The 14,678-nt window shown below is 34.1% G+C and overlaps 3 protein-coding genes and 2 long non-coding RNA genes across 6 annotated transcripts; all 5 read left to right on the top strand.

Annotated features, from left to right (window-relative positions):
* The first annotated feature begins 1,387 nt into the window (after positions 1–1,387).
* Positions 1,388–2,046, top strand: LOC107063465 (uncharacterized). The gene is made up of 2 exons (XR_001475353.1): positions 1,388–1,527; positions 1,602–2,046. It is a non-coding gene; the product is annotated as an uncharacterized lncRNA (long non-coding RNA).
* A 2,643-nt stretch (positions 2,047–4,689) lies between these two features.
* On the top strand, positions 4,690–8,410 carry LOC107063462 (uncharacterized). Of its 2 annotated transcripts, XR_001475351.1 has the most exons (5): positions 4,690–4,916; positions 5,782–5,912; positions 6,155–6,237; positions 6,614–6,714; positions 8,349–8,410. XR_001475351.1 is itself a non-coding variant. In XM_015315367.1 (2 exons), exons 1-2 carry the CDS (start codon positions 4,748–4,750, stop codon positions 5,447–5,449), a joined length of 381 nt encoding a protein of 126 aa, XP_015170853.1. In that variant the 5' UTR covers positions 4,690–4,747; the 3' UTR covers positions 5,450–5,774. The 2 variants fall into 2 exon arrangements, 1 of the variants encoding a protein (XP_015170853.1); XM_015315367.1 differs by lacking the exons at positions 5,782–5,912; positions 6,155–6,237; positions 6,614–6,714; positions 8,349–8,410 and adding an exon at positions 5,238–5,774.
* A 621-nt stretch (positions 8,411–9,031) lies between these two features.
* Positions 9,032–11,749, top strand: LOC102602333 (uncharacterized). The gene is made up of 5 exons (XM_006361541.2): positions 9,032–9,132; positions 9,263–9,435; positions 11,008–11,186; positions 11,276–11,561; positions 11,655–11,749. The coding sequence occupies exons 3-5, from the start codon at positions 11,043–11,045 to the stop codon at positions 11,747–11,749; spliced, it is 525 nt and encodes a 174-aa protein (XP_006361603.1). The 5' UTR covers positions 9,032–9,132; positions 9,263–9,435; positions 11,008–11,042.
* Positions 11,750–11,899: 150 nt separating this feature from the next.
* Positions 11,900–12,999, top strand: LOC102595170 (replication protein A 70 kDa DNA-binding subunit B-like). Its single transcript, XM_006361523.2, has 6 exons — positions 11,900–12,031; positions 12,108–12,186; positions 12,269–12,404; positions 12,495–12,654; positions 12,740–12,863; positions 12,990–12,999. The coding sequence occupies exons 1-4, from the start codon at positions 11,968–11,970 to the stop codon at positions 12,645–12,647; spliced, it is 432 nt and encodes a 143-aa protein (XP_006361585.1). The 5' UTR covers positions 11,900–11,967; the 3' UTR covers positions 12,648–12,654; positions 12,740–12,863; positions 12,990–12,999.
* Positions 12,999–14,437, top strand: LOC107063464 (uncharacterized). The gene is made up of 2 exons (XR_001475352.1): positions 12,999–13,266; positions 14,205–14,437. It is a non-coding gene; the product is annotated as an uncharacterized lncRNA (long non-coding RNA).
* The last annotated feature ends 241 nt before the right edge of the window (positions 14,438–14,678 follow it).

The following is a 14,678-nucleotide window of genomic DNA, read 5'->3' on the forward strand; positions in this document are numbered from 1 at the left end:
AAATATTCTTATATATCATCTGTTTTAAGCACACCAAAAATCCTTTCGTTCAAATGTATACACTTTTTAATATGAATCATATATATTTTTCTATATATTAGACAGGAGAGTTTCAGGAGTTTCAACATGTCAGCTTGCTGAGATTAGAAGAAAGTTTAAGGGTATAATAGTATTTTCCTACATCAATTTGCTTAAGAGGAATTGTATTTTCTGCTTTATTCTTTACACCACATCAACAGGTCCATAAAAAACCCATTATTTTCTCTTAAATTACAATTGATGCCATCCACTGAAATATCATTAAATGTGATTGTGACCCATTGAACTACACTTGTGGAGTTGTGTCAGTCAGTGTTCCCTCAACTTTTGCCTTATTTATTTTTCTAATAAAAAAAAATACTTTACCCATCTTATTTATGAAATGTCCATTGATGAGTTTGGAATTGGTTCTAAATATTATTTTTTTAAATGAAGTATAATTAATTCAGATTGAAAATGTATATATTAAAAAATATTTTTTCTGAAGTGTTATATTACATTAAAAAAGTTACAAATATTAAAAATTTAATAAATGGTCTTATATGATTTATGATATGTTAATTATAAATATTATATAATAAAAATAATAATAAAATAATCAAAAAGTAAAATAGAGAGTACAAATAGTAATTCTTCAATTATCTCTACAAATGATGAATGGAGAGTGAAATAGAGAATAAATGAAGAAAGCATTCTTTATTTTACTCTCCGAATATAGAGTAAAATATAGGTGGATCGGAGATAGTTATACAAGTTTTTTGTTTCCAAGATATTCATAATTGATAAATATGATCTTTAAAATCAATTATGATTAAATATAAATAATAAATTTTAGAAAAATTAAAAAAATATCATATAAAATAAAATGAAAAAGTCGATAGACTCCTTACGCTTCGAAAATAATTTATTGTGATTGAAAAACATCCTCTTCTACTATATCATAATTTTAGATAATTGAGATTTATTAATTAGAATATCAATAGTATATAGAATTTATAATTGTGCATAATTTTATCTAATATATTGTATATAAATATAATGTTGGGCCCGTGCTGACACGGGCCATTTTTACTAGTTATTACCCTTATTTAGAAGTGACACTTAAAAATGACCAACACTGCATCTGCTCATTGTACCAAAGGCAGTACTAATTGTACATTTAAAGGACCAACACTGCATCTGCTCATTGTACTAAAGGCAGTACTAATTGTACATTTAAAAGTTGTACATATAGAGGACCAACAATGCATCTTTTGATTGTACTAAACGTAGTACTAATTGTACATCAATAAAGCCCTCTCTCATTTTCCTTTCACTTTCTCTAGAAGTTTCTCAAATTTGTAACCCTAATTTCTCTCCCTCTCGACTGTTCTTTTTACTTCTCAACTCTTCAATGGTGAAGCCACCTGTTCTTTACTCTTTTCTGTTTGTCTACATCTCTCTCAAGCTTTGGTGAAGGTTTCTCTTTATCTCCGACGAACTGCGCAGGTTCTTCTTCGTCGTTTAACCGAAATTTCAATGGCGACTCCATCTCTTCTTTACTGTTTTCTCTTTGTCTACAGACTTTAAATCTGTCTCTGAAGCTTTGCTGAAGATTTCTGTTTCTCTCCTACGACCTGCGCAGGTACTTCTTCATGGTTTAAGCGACCCTAATTTCTCTCCCTCTGAACTCTTCTTTCTACTTCTGAACTCTTCAATGGCGAATCCATCTGTTCTTTACTGTTTTTGATTTGTCTGCAGCCTTTAAATTTCTCTCTGAAGGTTTCCTCAACATTTCTGTTTGTGTCGGATGACCTGCGCAGGTACTCCATCTGTTCTTTACTGTTTTTGATTTGTCTGCAGCCTTTAAATTTCTCTCTGAAGGTTTCCTCAACATTTCTGTTTGTGTCGGATGACCTGCGCAGGTACTCCATCTGTTCTTTACTGTTTTCTATTTCTCTAGAGCCTTTAAATCTCTCTCTCAAGCTTTCCTGAAGATTTCTGTTTGTCTCGGACGACCTGCGCAAGTACTTTTTCATGGTTTAAGTAAAATTTACATGTTTCCTCCATTTGTTGTTTCTCCGATTCCTAATTTGTCTTCTGTTTTGCTCTTTCTCTGATTGTTAAATTCTCGCATGTACACTATATTAAGCCATATTATACTGTATGCAGGTACTGCAAACTTCTGATGAATAATTGCATGTATTTGTCTATTACACTGTCTTCACCATCGAACCACACCCTTTCAATGCTTCAAACCTTCCGCTTACAATGCTTTCTCCATTTCTCTTTTCCCTATTGTTTACGCTTTCAAACTCTTATATTTTCTGATGGTTTTTGCCTTTTTCCATCTGAAGCTCTGTAAATGTATTTCATGTTAATGTTAGATTTAATCCTATTGGCCGTTGATAAACTCATCAAATTTATCCAGCAAATCTTTTTTTTCGCTTCGTCTCAATGGGCTTACATGGACATTCCCACTTTCATCTCAACCTTAGTTTTCCTGCTTAAACATTTTGTCATTTCTGACATATGTTCTATCCTCACGTGTTCGGTATTCAGGGGTTTTATATGGCTTCGCTTTCATTTCCCTCAATAGTTGTCCACACAAATTCATTGCCAAAAGGAAAGAAAATATTCCCTGTAATATAATTACTGATTCATTTCATGTGTTTCGTATGTAGTTGTACCTTATTACATATTCACTTTGCCACAATTCAATATTCCTAAATAGTCACTTTATTTCACAGGAAATTCCCTCCAACTCAAACATACAAATAGCAGTGATACAGAACACCCTGCACGGTCTGCAGCAGCCTCTTCATTATCCCAACCTTAGAGGGATTGGTTCAACTGTCGACGCAAACCGTATATAGGAGCTACCCAGTCGACAACATTCCTAGACATCCCAGACTTGCTCACTGATACCTTATATGCTTTCTCGCATGATCTATACAATTTGATAGACCTAGGAGCTATTCTCTCATATTTTACTTCACTTGTAACTACAAACTTTTAAATCCTGTCAGAATTTAGTTACCATTGTTTGCACATCACTTCTCATTGAACTCTTCTACTCATTGTTTCTGCTTTCTTTAATTCCCTCTTTTCCCCGATACTGCAAATTCTCAAACGCTATTCACCATCATTAACTGCTACAAAAATTTCATATAATTTAATTAATTATTCCTTTCATTTGTTCCATATGTAGTTCTAACTTTTTTCCTATTGCAATTGTTCAAATTGAATATTCCTAAATAGTAACTCTATTTCACAGGAGATTGCCCACAGCTGAAACATAGAAATAACGCTGATACAGAACAGTGTGCAAGGTCTACATCAGGCTCTTCATTATGATGACCTTGGAGGGATTGCTTCCACTCCTGGCGCAAACCGTATATACCGGCTAGCCAGTCCAAAAGATTGACACACATCCCACACGTTCTCACAGGTACCTTATGTGTTTTCTCTCATAATGTATACAATTTGAGATACCACTGATACACAACAGCCTGCAGCGTATGCAGCAGCATCTTCATTACTGTCACCTTAGAGCGATTGTTTCAACTGCCAACGCAAACCGTATATACAGCCTACCCACTCCAGAAGATTCACAGACATCCCACCCGTCATCACAGCTACATTATATGTTTTCTCGCATCAACTATACAATCTCCTAGACCCAGGAGCTATTGTCTCATATTTTACTTCACCTGTAGCTACAACATTCCAAGTACAGTGACAATTGTTATCTCACCCATTTGTATTAGTCACTCCAGTAGGAAAGTCTCTCATAATGGTACTAGGAATAAATAGTCGTACTTTATTTGTACTGCTAATTTACTGCTTCTCTTAGTCATTTAGTTTGCACTGTTTGCTCATCACTTTTCATTCAACTCTTTTAATTAATGTTTCAACTTTTTGCACTTTTCTTTTTTTCACGATAGTCCAAACTGTTAATGGCTATTCAAAATCATTAACTGCTAGCCCTACCATTGTAGGGAAATAGTTGCTTCTAAGCTTATCCTTACTTTCTTTCATCAGCTTATCATTTCTTTTTCCACAATTAAATCTCCTTACAATATAAATGGCATTTACATATTACACTGACATAGGACGCAAAAAACTACATCAGAAAAAGAAACACTATAATACAAAATACAACTTTCATCCTTTACTTTACTTTTGTTTCGGAATGTGAATTCAAAGGAGGAAGCATTGTTTAGTTGTTGTTTCTTTTGTTACTTCCTACGTCCTGTATTCCTACATAAGGACAGAAAGTTTCTACAAAATTGCCAACTTTTGTACTCTCTTCAAATCCTAACAAAATTTATTGCCTTTTCCCACAGATTTTCTACAACGTATTCCTTTGTGTTTGACTGATACAAAAGGTACATGATTTGTTTCTGCTACATGTTTGTTGTTTATATATTTACCCCCACCAAATATATTTGAAAGCTGTATCCTTGCTTTGCATCTACTTCCACTGTAACTTGTTCGTATTAGTTTAACTTTCTGTTCGTAACTTATTTTCTCTCTTACTTTACCTCCGCTAAAGCACCCAAAAGTCCTAATTTGTTTCTGCTACATGTTTGTGTTTATATATTTACCCCCACTGTAATGTTTGAAAATGTATTTGGAAAAGTTCTTAGATTTTGAAAGTAGAGTATGACTTCAGGAGGAAAAAGCTGCTAAATATGCTGTCGTGGATATCTCAGTGATCCAAAAAATGGTAGAAGATTTGGAAGCGCAGGATGATGATGTTGTACAAGTGAATAGTAAAGCTTTTGTTGTTGATGGAGATCTTGAGGAAAAGCAATTGTCACCACCTACGGCTCCATCAGTTGATTCAACTGCATATGCAAATAGAAATGGAAGTACTAAATCAACAGATGAAGGTATTATTATGCTTATATCTGTCTTCTTGACCTTTTTTTTTACAGCTATGTACTGAATTTGTCTATGCTTTTCAATTTCGGTTACGGACTTACAGTTATTCAGTGATACTTTTTGTGCTATTCTTAAGCTTTACTTATATATACATGCATCTTCTCATTTTTGCCTGACTTTCGCCCTAAACTTAACTCCTAAGTATTTATGTGAAACTGGCAATGTCGTAGACACTGATATTGTAATTGCGTGCAGTGAATGTGGTTTGTATTTCTTTGTTTTTAATTTCAAACTCTAGGATTAACACAGTTACATGGCTCTAGCTGCAGCCAGTCGTAAGACAAACTTCATTTCAACAAAAATGAATCTGCTTAATTGTGCTGATATACACACATTGGATCCCATGCCTTGTGCTGCTGATTCTGCTCAACTCAATACCAATGTTTCCAACATACAAAAGAAAAGACGTCATTCAGAGGAAGAAGGTACAGATGATTTGCCATGCTTATTCTTACATTTCTGTTCTTATTTGTGGCACTGAACCCACATCTGAAGTTGTTTCTGTTTGACAAGTGACAATATCAATCCTTTGCCTTCTGTCTTCACAATATCAATCCTTTTGGTATGTAAAATGACCAACATATTTGCTTCTATATATTGCATACTGTAGAGAGACAAGAGTCCAAAGGTCTTCATTCTATATGGAATTTATTATTCTTCATTTAACAAACTTTATCAAGCATAGTTCATTGCAGCTTCAGCTTAGTCAAACAGCATAGGGTCTTTACCTTGTATCACATAACATTAATTCAAAAGTAAATGCAAGCTATCCTTTTCAATTGCTCTCTCAACCTGTTAAAATTATTGTAGCAGCTTCACATATTTGGGGATTACAACTGTCAAATTCTTACTGTTGAAAAAGCAGCAAATAAACTCAGTTAGACAGAGCAATACAAGGTACGGCTAGAAGACTAACTTAACTAACTCTGTGAGTTCTATCAAAGGTACATACTTTTTTCCTCTTAACCATATTCTCTCTAAATTTACAGTTCAACTTTGGTGAAAAATGAATCTTCTATATTTGCCTACAGCTTAATTTCTTGACTTTTCAAATGTGTACAAAGCTTTAGCATTTTTCTTCCACTTACTATACCTAATTCTGGCCATAATCATATACGCTTGAATGGTTCACATTTAAAGTGCCTAATAATGTGAAATACACATTTATGAATTTTGCTTATTGTAGGATAAAACTAGAAGGACTATCAGTAAAGTTTCAGATGCAGTAAAGGAAAAGGCAAAGGCACTGAAAATACTCATTAGTCAGAGGTATATAATATGTAATCTTACATTCAGTTTTGGCAGTGTGATATTATATATTTGAAGTATTTAATTTAGTTAAAATTTAAGACTACAGCACATATGTTCATCGTAAACACTACCTTTCTCTACTCTTTTGTATTTCACATGTCGTCAGTTCAAAGAGATAGTTCATATATTTAAACAATACAGTCAATTACACCATACATTGTCTTATTTTCGTTGCAGCTTTTAACTTGTTCTTCTTCCTATTTTGACAACACAGACATATATATATCCTAAACCACATACTTTCTCTTCCATTGTACGTCACCCATTTCCAATTTAGACAAAAGATGAATGTCTTTACTCAACTTCTTACCATGAACATAATAACAATCTATAGGAACATCACCAAAGTGCTGCAACAATCAAATTGTACGCACTGCAACAATCAGCTGCCACCTCATCGCTAATGTAGATGCTGAAATACCAATACTACACCAGGTATCACAATTTTCTATTGCTTTTGAAATCCCTTTCAAGGTTTATTTCTTCTGAACATTTCTAAACTAATATTAGAAACTACCTATTTCCTACTTCAGTGCTTCATTGTATTTCAGTAATAGTTTGCTTGCAGGTTTACATTTGTAACAATATACTGACAACTTTGTACTCTATAGGTAAGACATATAGTTCCTGATTTTACCAGTTATACTTACTTCAACTAAAAATTACATAGTAGGTACGTGTAGTAATGAAAAGAAGTTCACTATGGACTTAACGAAGTTTTCCTCTTTATAGGTAGTTATTTTAGCTGACGATAAACTACTCTCTGGTTCTCTCTACTTCCTACTTTATTGTCACTTTTATTGGTCTATTAGGACTCTCATTCTCAGACAGTAATGTTAATTTCATATGTAAACAAAAAATAGTGAGAATATATTAAGAGGTGTTGTAGTACCATGTTTGTAGTTGCTTGCATAGTGGAAAAGGCGGACCAATCAGTATTGTTGTGTTGAATTTTGTCATCAACGATACACCTACGTTAACTACATAATTGTAATCAATAAACAACCCTTTAGTTCTCTCTGTTTTCTTCTTCGCTGTCACTCTTATTCGTCTATTAGGACTCTTCATTCTCAAACATTACGTATCACTTGTCCAGCGGTATCCAGTAGAACATAAAAGCATTAGTATTTCTCTTATAATACATAGATGGTAAGAGTATGGGTAGCAAAAGAAAAAGAGAACTTCAGAACAACCAATTGTTCACGTGTTAAACTGGCGAAAGAGTTATTAAAAGTGATACATACATGTTGATAGTTGAAACTAGCAAAAAATTTATATGAACAACCAAATGTTCACACGTCTGACTTGCGAAAAACTAATAGTTCAATTGTGTTTGCTTCCATAATCTCTTCAATTTACTTGTCAAATGTGGATCTGATAATCGAGGAACTTACCCACTGAAATTGCATGTAATTAGACTAGAAAAAATTGAAGCTCTAATATTGACTTTGTTGAATGAATCATCTATTCCTCACTGTTTCATTTTTCGGGGTTTCTTGCTTTGCTGTCAGTCTTTTGCTCTATAAATAGAAATTGTCCTTTTTCCTGGATACCAATTTTATATGCCACAATGTTTGCTTGACCTACATTATTATGTTCTCATTGGTCCCTAGCAGCTGTCTATCTATGTCTATGTATGCTGAAAAAGAAGTTTGAAGTTGTAGCCTCCAATTTATGTGACTTCTATATTGTTGGAAGTTCGTTGAAAAAAGGGCTGCTCAATACATGAGTGCAACATAATTCAACAAGAAAGGAGATTTTTTTTAAAATTTGTACCACACGTTAAAGTGGCCAACCAGAAAGAAGAACAACCTCTTCTTCGTTAAAACCTTGTCTACTGAAGAGACAACTACGTTGGAGAATCATCATACGCTGTAAAATGTTAACCTAATGTGTGAACATATATATTTGTGTGTGCCATGAATCTATTATTTGCACTTTCACCTTTTTCCTATTTTTGTTGACCTGCCATTTCACTTTTCTGCTAATTTGAGTAATTTTAGAAATAAAATGTTCATTTAAATTTTAGTTCTGACTGATATAATACATGGTTACTTCACCTTCTCGAGGATTTTAGAGCTCACATTTCTCCAGCTAAGGAAACGAAGGCTATTCTCTTCACTGACAAACGTAAGTTCCTCCATTTCTATGTTCTACATATTGCCTTAGATTAATATACTGTGTTGTTCTTTATTTTACCTAAGTTCGTCCATTTTTCTACATATTTAGTTATATTAATATATGTTCTGCTCTTTGCCCAGTTTCTGCCATAATACAAAGGTCAGCAAACTTTTCCATATAAGTCACCTTCTCAGGGACAGCTAAACTGTTGAACTTTTTTCCCACATAACGACAACAGACCACTTTTGTTGATCATTTCACAATCTAACCTCAACAGCCCTACGTGCAACTGTAACATTAACATCTGTTTTTTCTCTTTCACAGCAAGCTTTCTGTATAACCTTCCACAAAAGTTATGTAATATATTTAAAACATAACGACGCCTTCTTTATTTTCACGTCAATATCAAACTGGCAGAGACAGAATCTACAGGAACATCACCAAACTGCTGCAACAATGACATTGTACACACTGCTTCAATCAGCTCACATCTCATCGCTAATGTAGATGCTGAAGTACCAATACTGCACCAGGTATCACAAATTCCTATTTGTTTTGAAATCCCTTTCAGGGTTTATTTCTTCTAAACATTTGTCAACTAATATTACAAACTTTATTCCCATTGAACGAGTACTGCATAAGAGATATACATGTTTCCAGCTAAAGTCAGACGCACAACGAAAAAAACTTATTCAATGTGTTAAAGCAATAATTGAAACAATGGTATCTCAGGTTAGCACTAATGATTTACCTAATTTCAAAAGATTTTTACATCCATTCTGACTGTGTAGTATATTAGTTATTAATTCATCACATTCATGATATAAATGATGGATGTTTCTGTGGCCTTCTTCTGCAGTAGAGCAGATGACCAAGACTGCACGATGATATGTGCTTTGCTTGTGAAATTGCAGTCATATGGATGGAGAATCAACTGACATAAAGCAAGAATGAAGATCACATATTGCACTATCTGAATGAGGTAAAAAGTCGTCACTACCTACAGTCTCCTTCACAAATTGGAGTAAAGATACAATTAGCTTTCTTCTTCACACTTCCACTGCATACTGCATGTTCAATTCTTCACTATAGATGAGCAAAATATCATCCTTGATTCATTTTTACAGTAAAAACAAAATGCTAATGCTATAACATTTTTCCTACCACACTCACGACATGACACATGGTTTCATGTATCTGTGTGTGTGTGTGTATATATACACACATATATATATATATAGATAGATAGATAGATAGATATATATATATTTTTTTCCCTTATTTACAAAGAACAATTAAACTAGAACTGTCGTATTCAAAATTCATGTTGTTTTAGTTGCGAAGGGTAATATATATATACATAGATAGATAGATAGATACATAAATATTTTCTATCCTTATTTAGAAAGGACAAAAAAACTACATCTGTCTTTTTCAAAATTCAAGCAGTTTTGGCTGCCAATGAAATGATGCCAAAAAAAACAAAAAAATATTACATTAGGTAGTCAAATGTAATAATTTTGTCTCTTTTTTGCCTGCCCAATGTACTGATTTACTGTCTTTTTTGGCACCATTTCATTGGCAACCAAAACCCCATGAATTTCTAACAAGACACATGTATAGCCTTTCATTCAACAAAAACTTTTGCTCCCTTTCTCAGGTATTATTTCTTCCCTTTTCATGTTTTCCCACAGTAGACACTAAGTCTTCAGCAGAATGATAAAAATTTAAGCACTTTTCAGTAGCTTCTGCATCTCTTCTTTTGTTTTTCTTTTTTTATCAAGTCGTGTGCTATAGAAAATAAATTTCTGATACAATACCATGTCCAACCAACATTTTTAAAAGTTTCTTCATATTGTTTTTGTATAGTGGTTTCACTCAAGTTTCAGAGATAATTGTTCATGTTTTAATATTCTGCAACATTTTCTGTCCCCGTAACAGATTTTCACTGAAAAAATAGTTGTCCAATTCTACTTTGTACATTAATAATGACTTCTAACTGATTTTATGTCTCCATTGAGCTCCACTAAAGGGCCCTAACAGATTTACGCATGACTGTACTTCTACTATGACAACACTGTTGTTTTTCTTTTCATTTGTTCTTTATTTGCTTCTGTTTTTTTCCCATATAAACTTTATTATGTTTCTGCAGTTTATATCTCATAGCACCGAATAGTAAGAGGTACAACTCTCAAGTAGTATACTTCATTTCATCCTTTTGGATGTGACTGCTTTATTTGTATCAGATTGTCAATCTCCTACTTTCACATTCTGCAATTGTACTACTGCATCTCATGATTGACAAAGAACTAATAGCACATAAATGGTTACAACATGAACATGGCAGCAAAAGTAAGTACTATGCTACAAGCTATAGGCTCTTCTATGAGTTTGTACTTTATGTTCACTGTTTCTCCTAACTTTATTTTACCAGAGTTTCTTACTGCTTTGTTACTACATCAAATCCTCATTCATGCATCTAGAAGGTGCATTTTACTCCACACTGCTGCTTTCATTTCATTCCTTTTTCCCTTTTGTCTAATCAGCCCTGTTCATAAAACCAGAACAAACCAACTACTTTGCCTGAATACTCATGTTATCCTGCAGATAGTACTATTTGGTTAACTCGATTTCCTACAAACATGGTACTAAGATTGAACATCGACCAAATAGAACCAGCAACACGAGACTGGATTTGCAAAGTTCAAATTGTGGAAATAGGCTGCCCACGAGAAAGCCTTGACAAGAAATGTACATTCCAAAATCTAATTTTGGAAGATGAAACGGTAAAGTCATTATTATATTTTGTCTTATCACTATTGCTCTTTTGCTCTCAACTTAGTTAATCTGAACTTTCTATAACTCTTACTTTTAGGAATGCCAAATTAAGGCAGTTATGTATGCTGAAGAAATTGAGCAGTATGCAGCTACGCTTAAACTCATGAATACCTACCTCATCTCTACTACAAGAGTCAAAGTCTCACCCACTTCATACGGCAAGCCAATACATCAATTTTACTGGATTTTTGACAAAGAAACAGTAATTGAACAAATCAAACCATCTAATGAGGTTGAAATTCCACTTCCCCTGCCAACCAAGCTGAATATCACAGCCTTTGACCGCATTCCTCATCTGATGGTTGATTCTGCTGCTGAAATTGGTATGTCCATCCTAATTGCTATTATGAGACTGAAATATACATCTTTACTGCTACAGAACACTTGCAACATTTCATTATGTATTACATACGCAGATATACTGGCAATCGTTCTTCGTTGTGGTCCCCAAAAAACCGCTGGTCGCAGTCATCATAGGTGTCAAGAAATTACCCTTTGTGACAATCAGTAAGTATAACATCTTACATTCTATTTTCCCAATTTCCACAATTTTTTTGGCTCAGTAACCACTTTATCCATTTGTTTGCTGCCATCATCAATTATCATCTAAGCGTTATCATAGTACTTACTCTTCCCTCCTTATATTATCACACCCTCAGGAAAAAATAGTTTCTCTTCACTCTATGGAAGGATTTCGGAGAAATAGAAGGATATGAAATTGGCTCTAAAATGGCAACAGAGGCAGATCTGCCTGTAATCCTCGGAAGGAGTATAAGAATCTCTACTTATCAAGGTACATATACACTAAAATTCTTACCAACATAATTTTAGATAATAACAAAACATTATACAACCTATGTATTATACAGGGTTGTCACTGCAGACTAGGTACAACTCCACAGTACGTGTCAATCCGAATTACCCACAGGCACTGGCACTCATCAACTGGTACTGACATTTTGCTATTTACTCTATAACTTTATTTTGCCTATAATGAACCTACTAAACATATTACCTGTTCTAACAATACGGCAAAAGAAAACAAAACAATGTTGTTAAGTTGTGCATCAGCGAAAACTTCAACAAGCTCATCTGTCACTCCCACCATAGTCACTCCTGCTGGCCAACAAGTTATCTCTATTGCAGAAATCTCATCAGCACCTTCTGTAAGTCATAGTTGAAGCTCCTCATTTGAGAATATCCTTTTTCCTTCTGTCATTCTGTAGGTTTGCCTAAATAATAAAAACTTCTGACAGATGGGAGTGTTCTATGTTGAGGCAGAAATGGCCATATTAGATGAATTCCAAGACTTTTTGTGTGCTCGAATGCTCAGGCTGCAAAACAAAAAAAACGCACAAAGGATAGAAAGGATTTTGAATGTCCAAAATGCAAGCGGAAAACAACATTAGTGCCTCGGTACTACACTTTTCACTTCTAAACTACACTTGCTACAAAATATAGCATATATTATACACATATTTCAAGCTTGCCATCATTTCAGCTGTAGCTTCCAAATTGATCTTATTGACGGCACTGCTACAACCACATCATCTATCTCTGCTGAATTAGGAGAAAAATTACTGTCCATGCCAACAGAAGACATATTTGACATAACTTGCACTAAGGTTATCTCTCATTCCCACTGCCTACTTGTACACACCTATTGTCATAATACCATATATCTTCAGCACACACACTTTACCACATATGCTTTGTTCTAAACTATTTGTTCCAACTTGTTACATTTACAGCGACAATCATGTCCATGAGATGTTGTCAAACAAAGTCTTCGAAATTCAGCTAAGGTAGTCATCTTGGGGCAGCTTAAATACCACACATGCAACTTTGTCCGTTCTTTCCTACATCGAAAAACCACATACACCACAGAGCACTACTGATAGAACTTCTAAAAAGATTAAACCTTTGGAAATAAGTGAGGTAGAAGTCATGGCAACAACTACTGCAGCTGGTTCTTCAAATCCAATGCCAAAATTTGAACCACCCACACCAACCAAAAAGGTGTAAAAGGTGAGTCTACTTCTCACTTTCACACCAACCTATAGGTCACAATGATTATCACTCGCACATATTCACAAGTATTTCAAAAAATACTGCTAAAAGTCTCTACTTTTACCTGTAGTTTACTTTCTATTATACACGTAACCATATAGTTCCTGTGAAACATTGTAAATGTCATACTTATGTCATACTACTGCTTTTGTATTTGCTCTTATCTACTTTCAAATTTCACTTTTTTTCCCCATTTATGTCTCACATCACATTCGAAACTCTCACATTTATTCAGGGCTAAAAAATCTCTATCCATGTTCATACCCACGATCAAATCAATTGGTTAACAATTTATTTTAAAATCCTCATCTCATGTTCACTGTTGAATTAGCTTATTTTAGTTATAACAATTGACCACCTTCATTACTTCACAGTTAGCAGCAACTCTTTCTCACACGGCCCCTAATTTCTTACTCCTTCGTATTTATACTCCTTCCAATAGCTCAACTCACATCCAATCAAAGTGTCGTTCAAACCAAAAAACCAGAGTTGGACTTTTGACATTTCATTATGACCACTGTTGCTCACATTCATATAAATCACATTCAAAGAAATCCTTATGTCTGCTGTGTGTTTGCGATACCATAAAACTGTAGCCTCCCTTTGCTCTTTGGTTATTGTTTGTCATTTCACACTGCAATACAAGCCTATCCACATGTTTTTCTGCATAACTTCCGCTGCATACAGTCTTGTACATTTGTCTTATTCTACTTTGTTATGATGTGATACACTATGCATACACGATTAGGTCAATCACACAGACATTCAACAAGGAATCTCCCACTTTTATCATCAGTCCATGAATTCCTTTCTATTTGATCCGTATATTAAAATTCTTTTTGCTATGTGTTGCCATGTTTGCAATTTCTGACAGACTTTAAACTGTGCAATTACAGGAACTCTGTCATGCCATTTTGTCACTTTTGCTTATAATAGGGACAATACAATGAATGACTCTCCCTATGCTCTGGTTTTTTGCATGAGGAACATTATCTATGGAGAAGCAAACTGCAGCATCCTCTAAATATGTCATAAACAATGACATGCTAATCTTATTTAGCAAAACTGCAACATGTACTATATTATTTTGCTTATATTACATTACTTAGTATGTGCAAATCGTTAAAATCGACACCATGCTAATGTCTATTGTACATATTACTATAATATATAATATTATCCATCTTCTACAAACACCTTGATCCTTCATTCATTAATATTAAAATATTTTCACAACCATAATATTTTGACTATTGGGCCCGTGCTTGCCACGGGCCTCCCTACCCTAGTATATATATATATTAGAAGAGAGAGTTTGAGGCAGTTTCATGTCAGTTTTTTGACATTAAGTGAAAGTGTGAGGGTATAAT

The sequence above is a fragment of the Solanum tuberosum genome, unplaced genomic scaffold (assembly GCF_000226075.1).
Source record: "Solanum tuberosum cultivar DM 1-3 516 R44 unplaced genomic scaffold, SolTub_3.0 scf00361, whole genome shotgun sequence".
In the NCBI taxonomy this organism is placed as follows: domain Eukaryota; kingdom Viridiplantae; phylum Streptophyta; class Magnoliopsida; order Solanales; family Solanaceae; genus Solanum; species Solanum tuberosum.

Bases quoted from the DNA above. Each gene is read 5' to 3' on its own strand.
- LOC107063462 (XM_015315367.1), top strand. From the start codon at position 4,748: ATGGTAGAAGATTTGGAAGCGCAGGATGATGATGTTGTACAAGTGAAT. The intron at 4,917-5,237 runs GTATTATTATGC...CTCTAGCTGCAG, and splicing joins TACTAAATCAACAGATGAAG to CCAGTCGTAAGACAAACTTC.
- LOC102602333 (XM_006361541.2), top strand. From the start codon at position 11,043: ATGGTACTAAGATTGAACATCGACCAAATAGAACCAGCAACACGAGAC. The intron at 11,187-11,275 runs GTAAAGTCATTA...TCTTACTTTTAG, and splicing joins TAATTTTGGAAGATGAAACG to GAATGCCAAATTAAGGCAGT. The intron at 11,562-11,654 runs GTATGTCCATCC...TTACATACGCAG, and splicing joins TGATTCTGCTGCTGAAATTG to ATATACTGGCAATCGTTCTT.
- LOC102595170 (XM_006361523.2), top strand. From the start codon at position 11,968: ATGGCAACAGAGGCAGATCTGCCTGTAATCCTCGGAAGGAGTATAAGA. The intron at 12,032-12,107 runs GTACATATACAC...TGTATTATACAG, and splicing joins AAGAATCTCTACTTATCAAG to GGTTGTCACTGCAGACTAGG. The intron at 12,405-12,494 runs GTAAGTCATAGT...AACTTCTGACAG, and splicing joins AAATCTCATCAGCACCTTCT to ATGGGAGTGTTCTATGTTGA.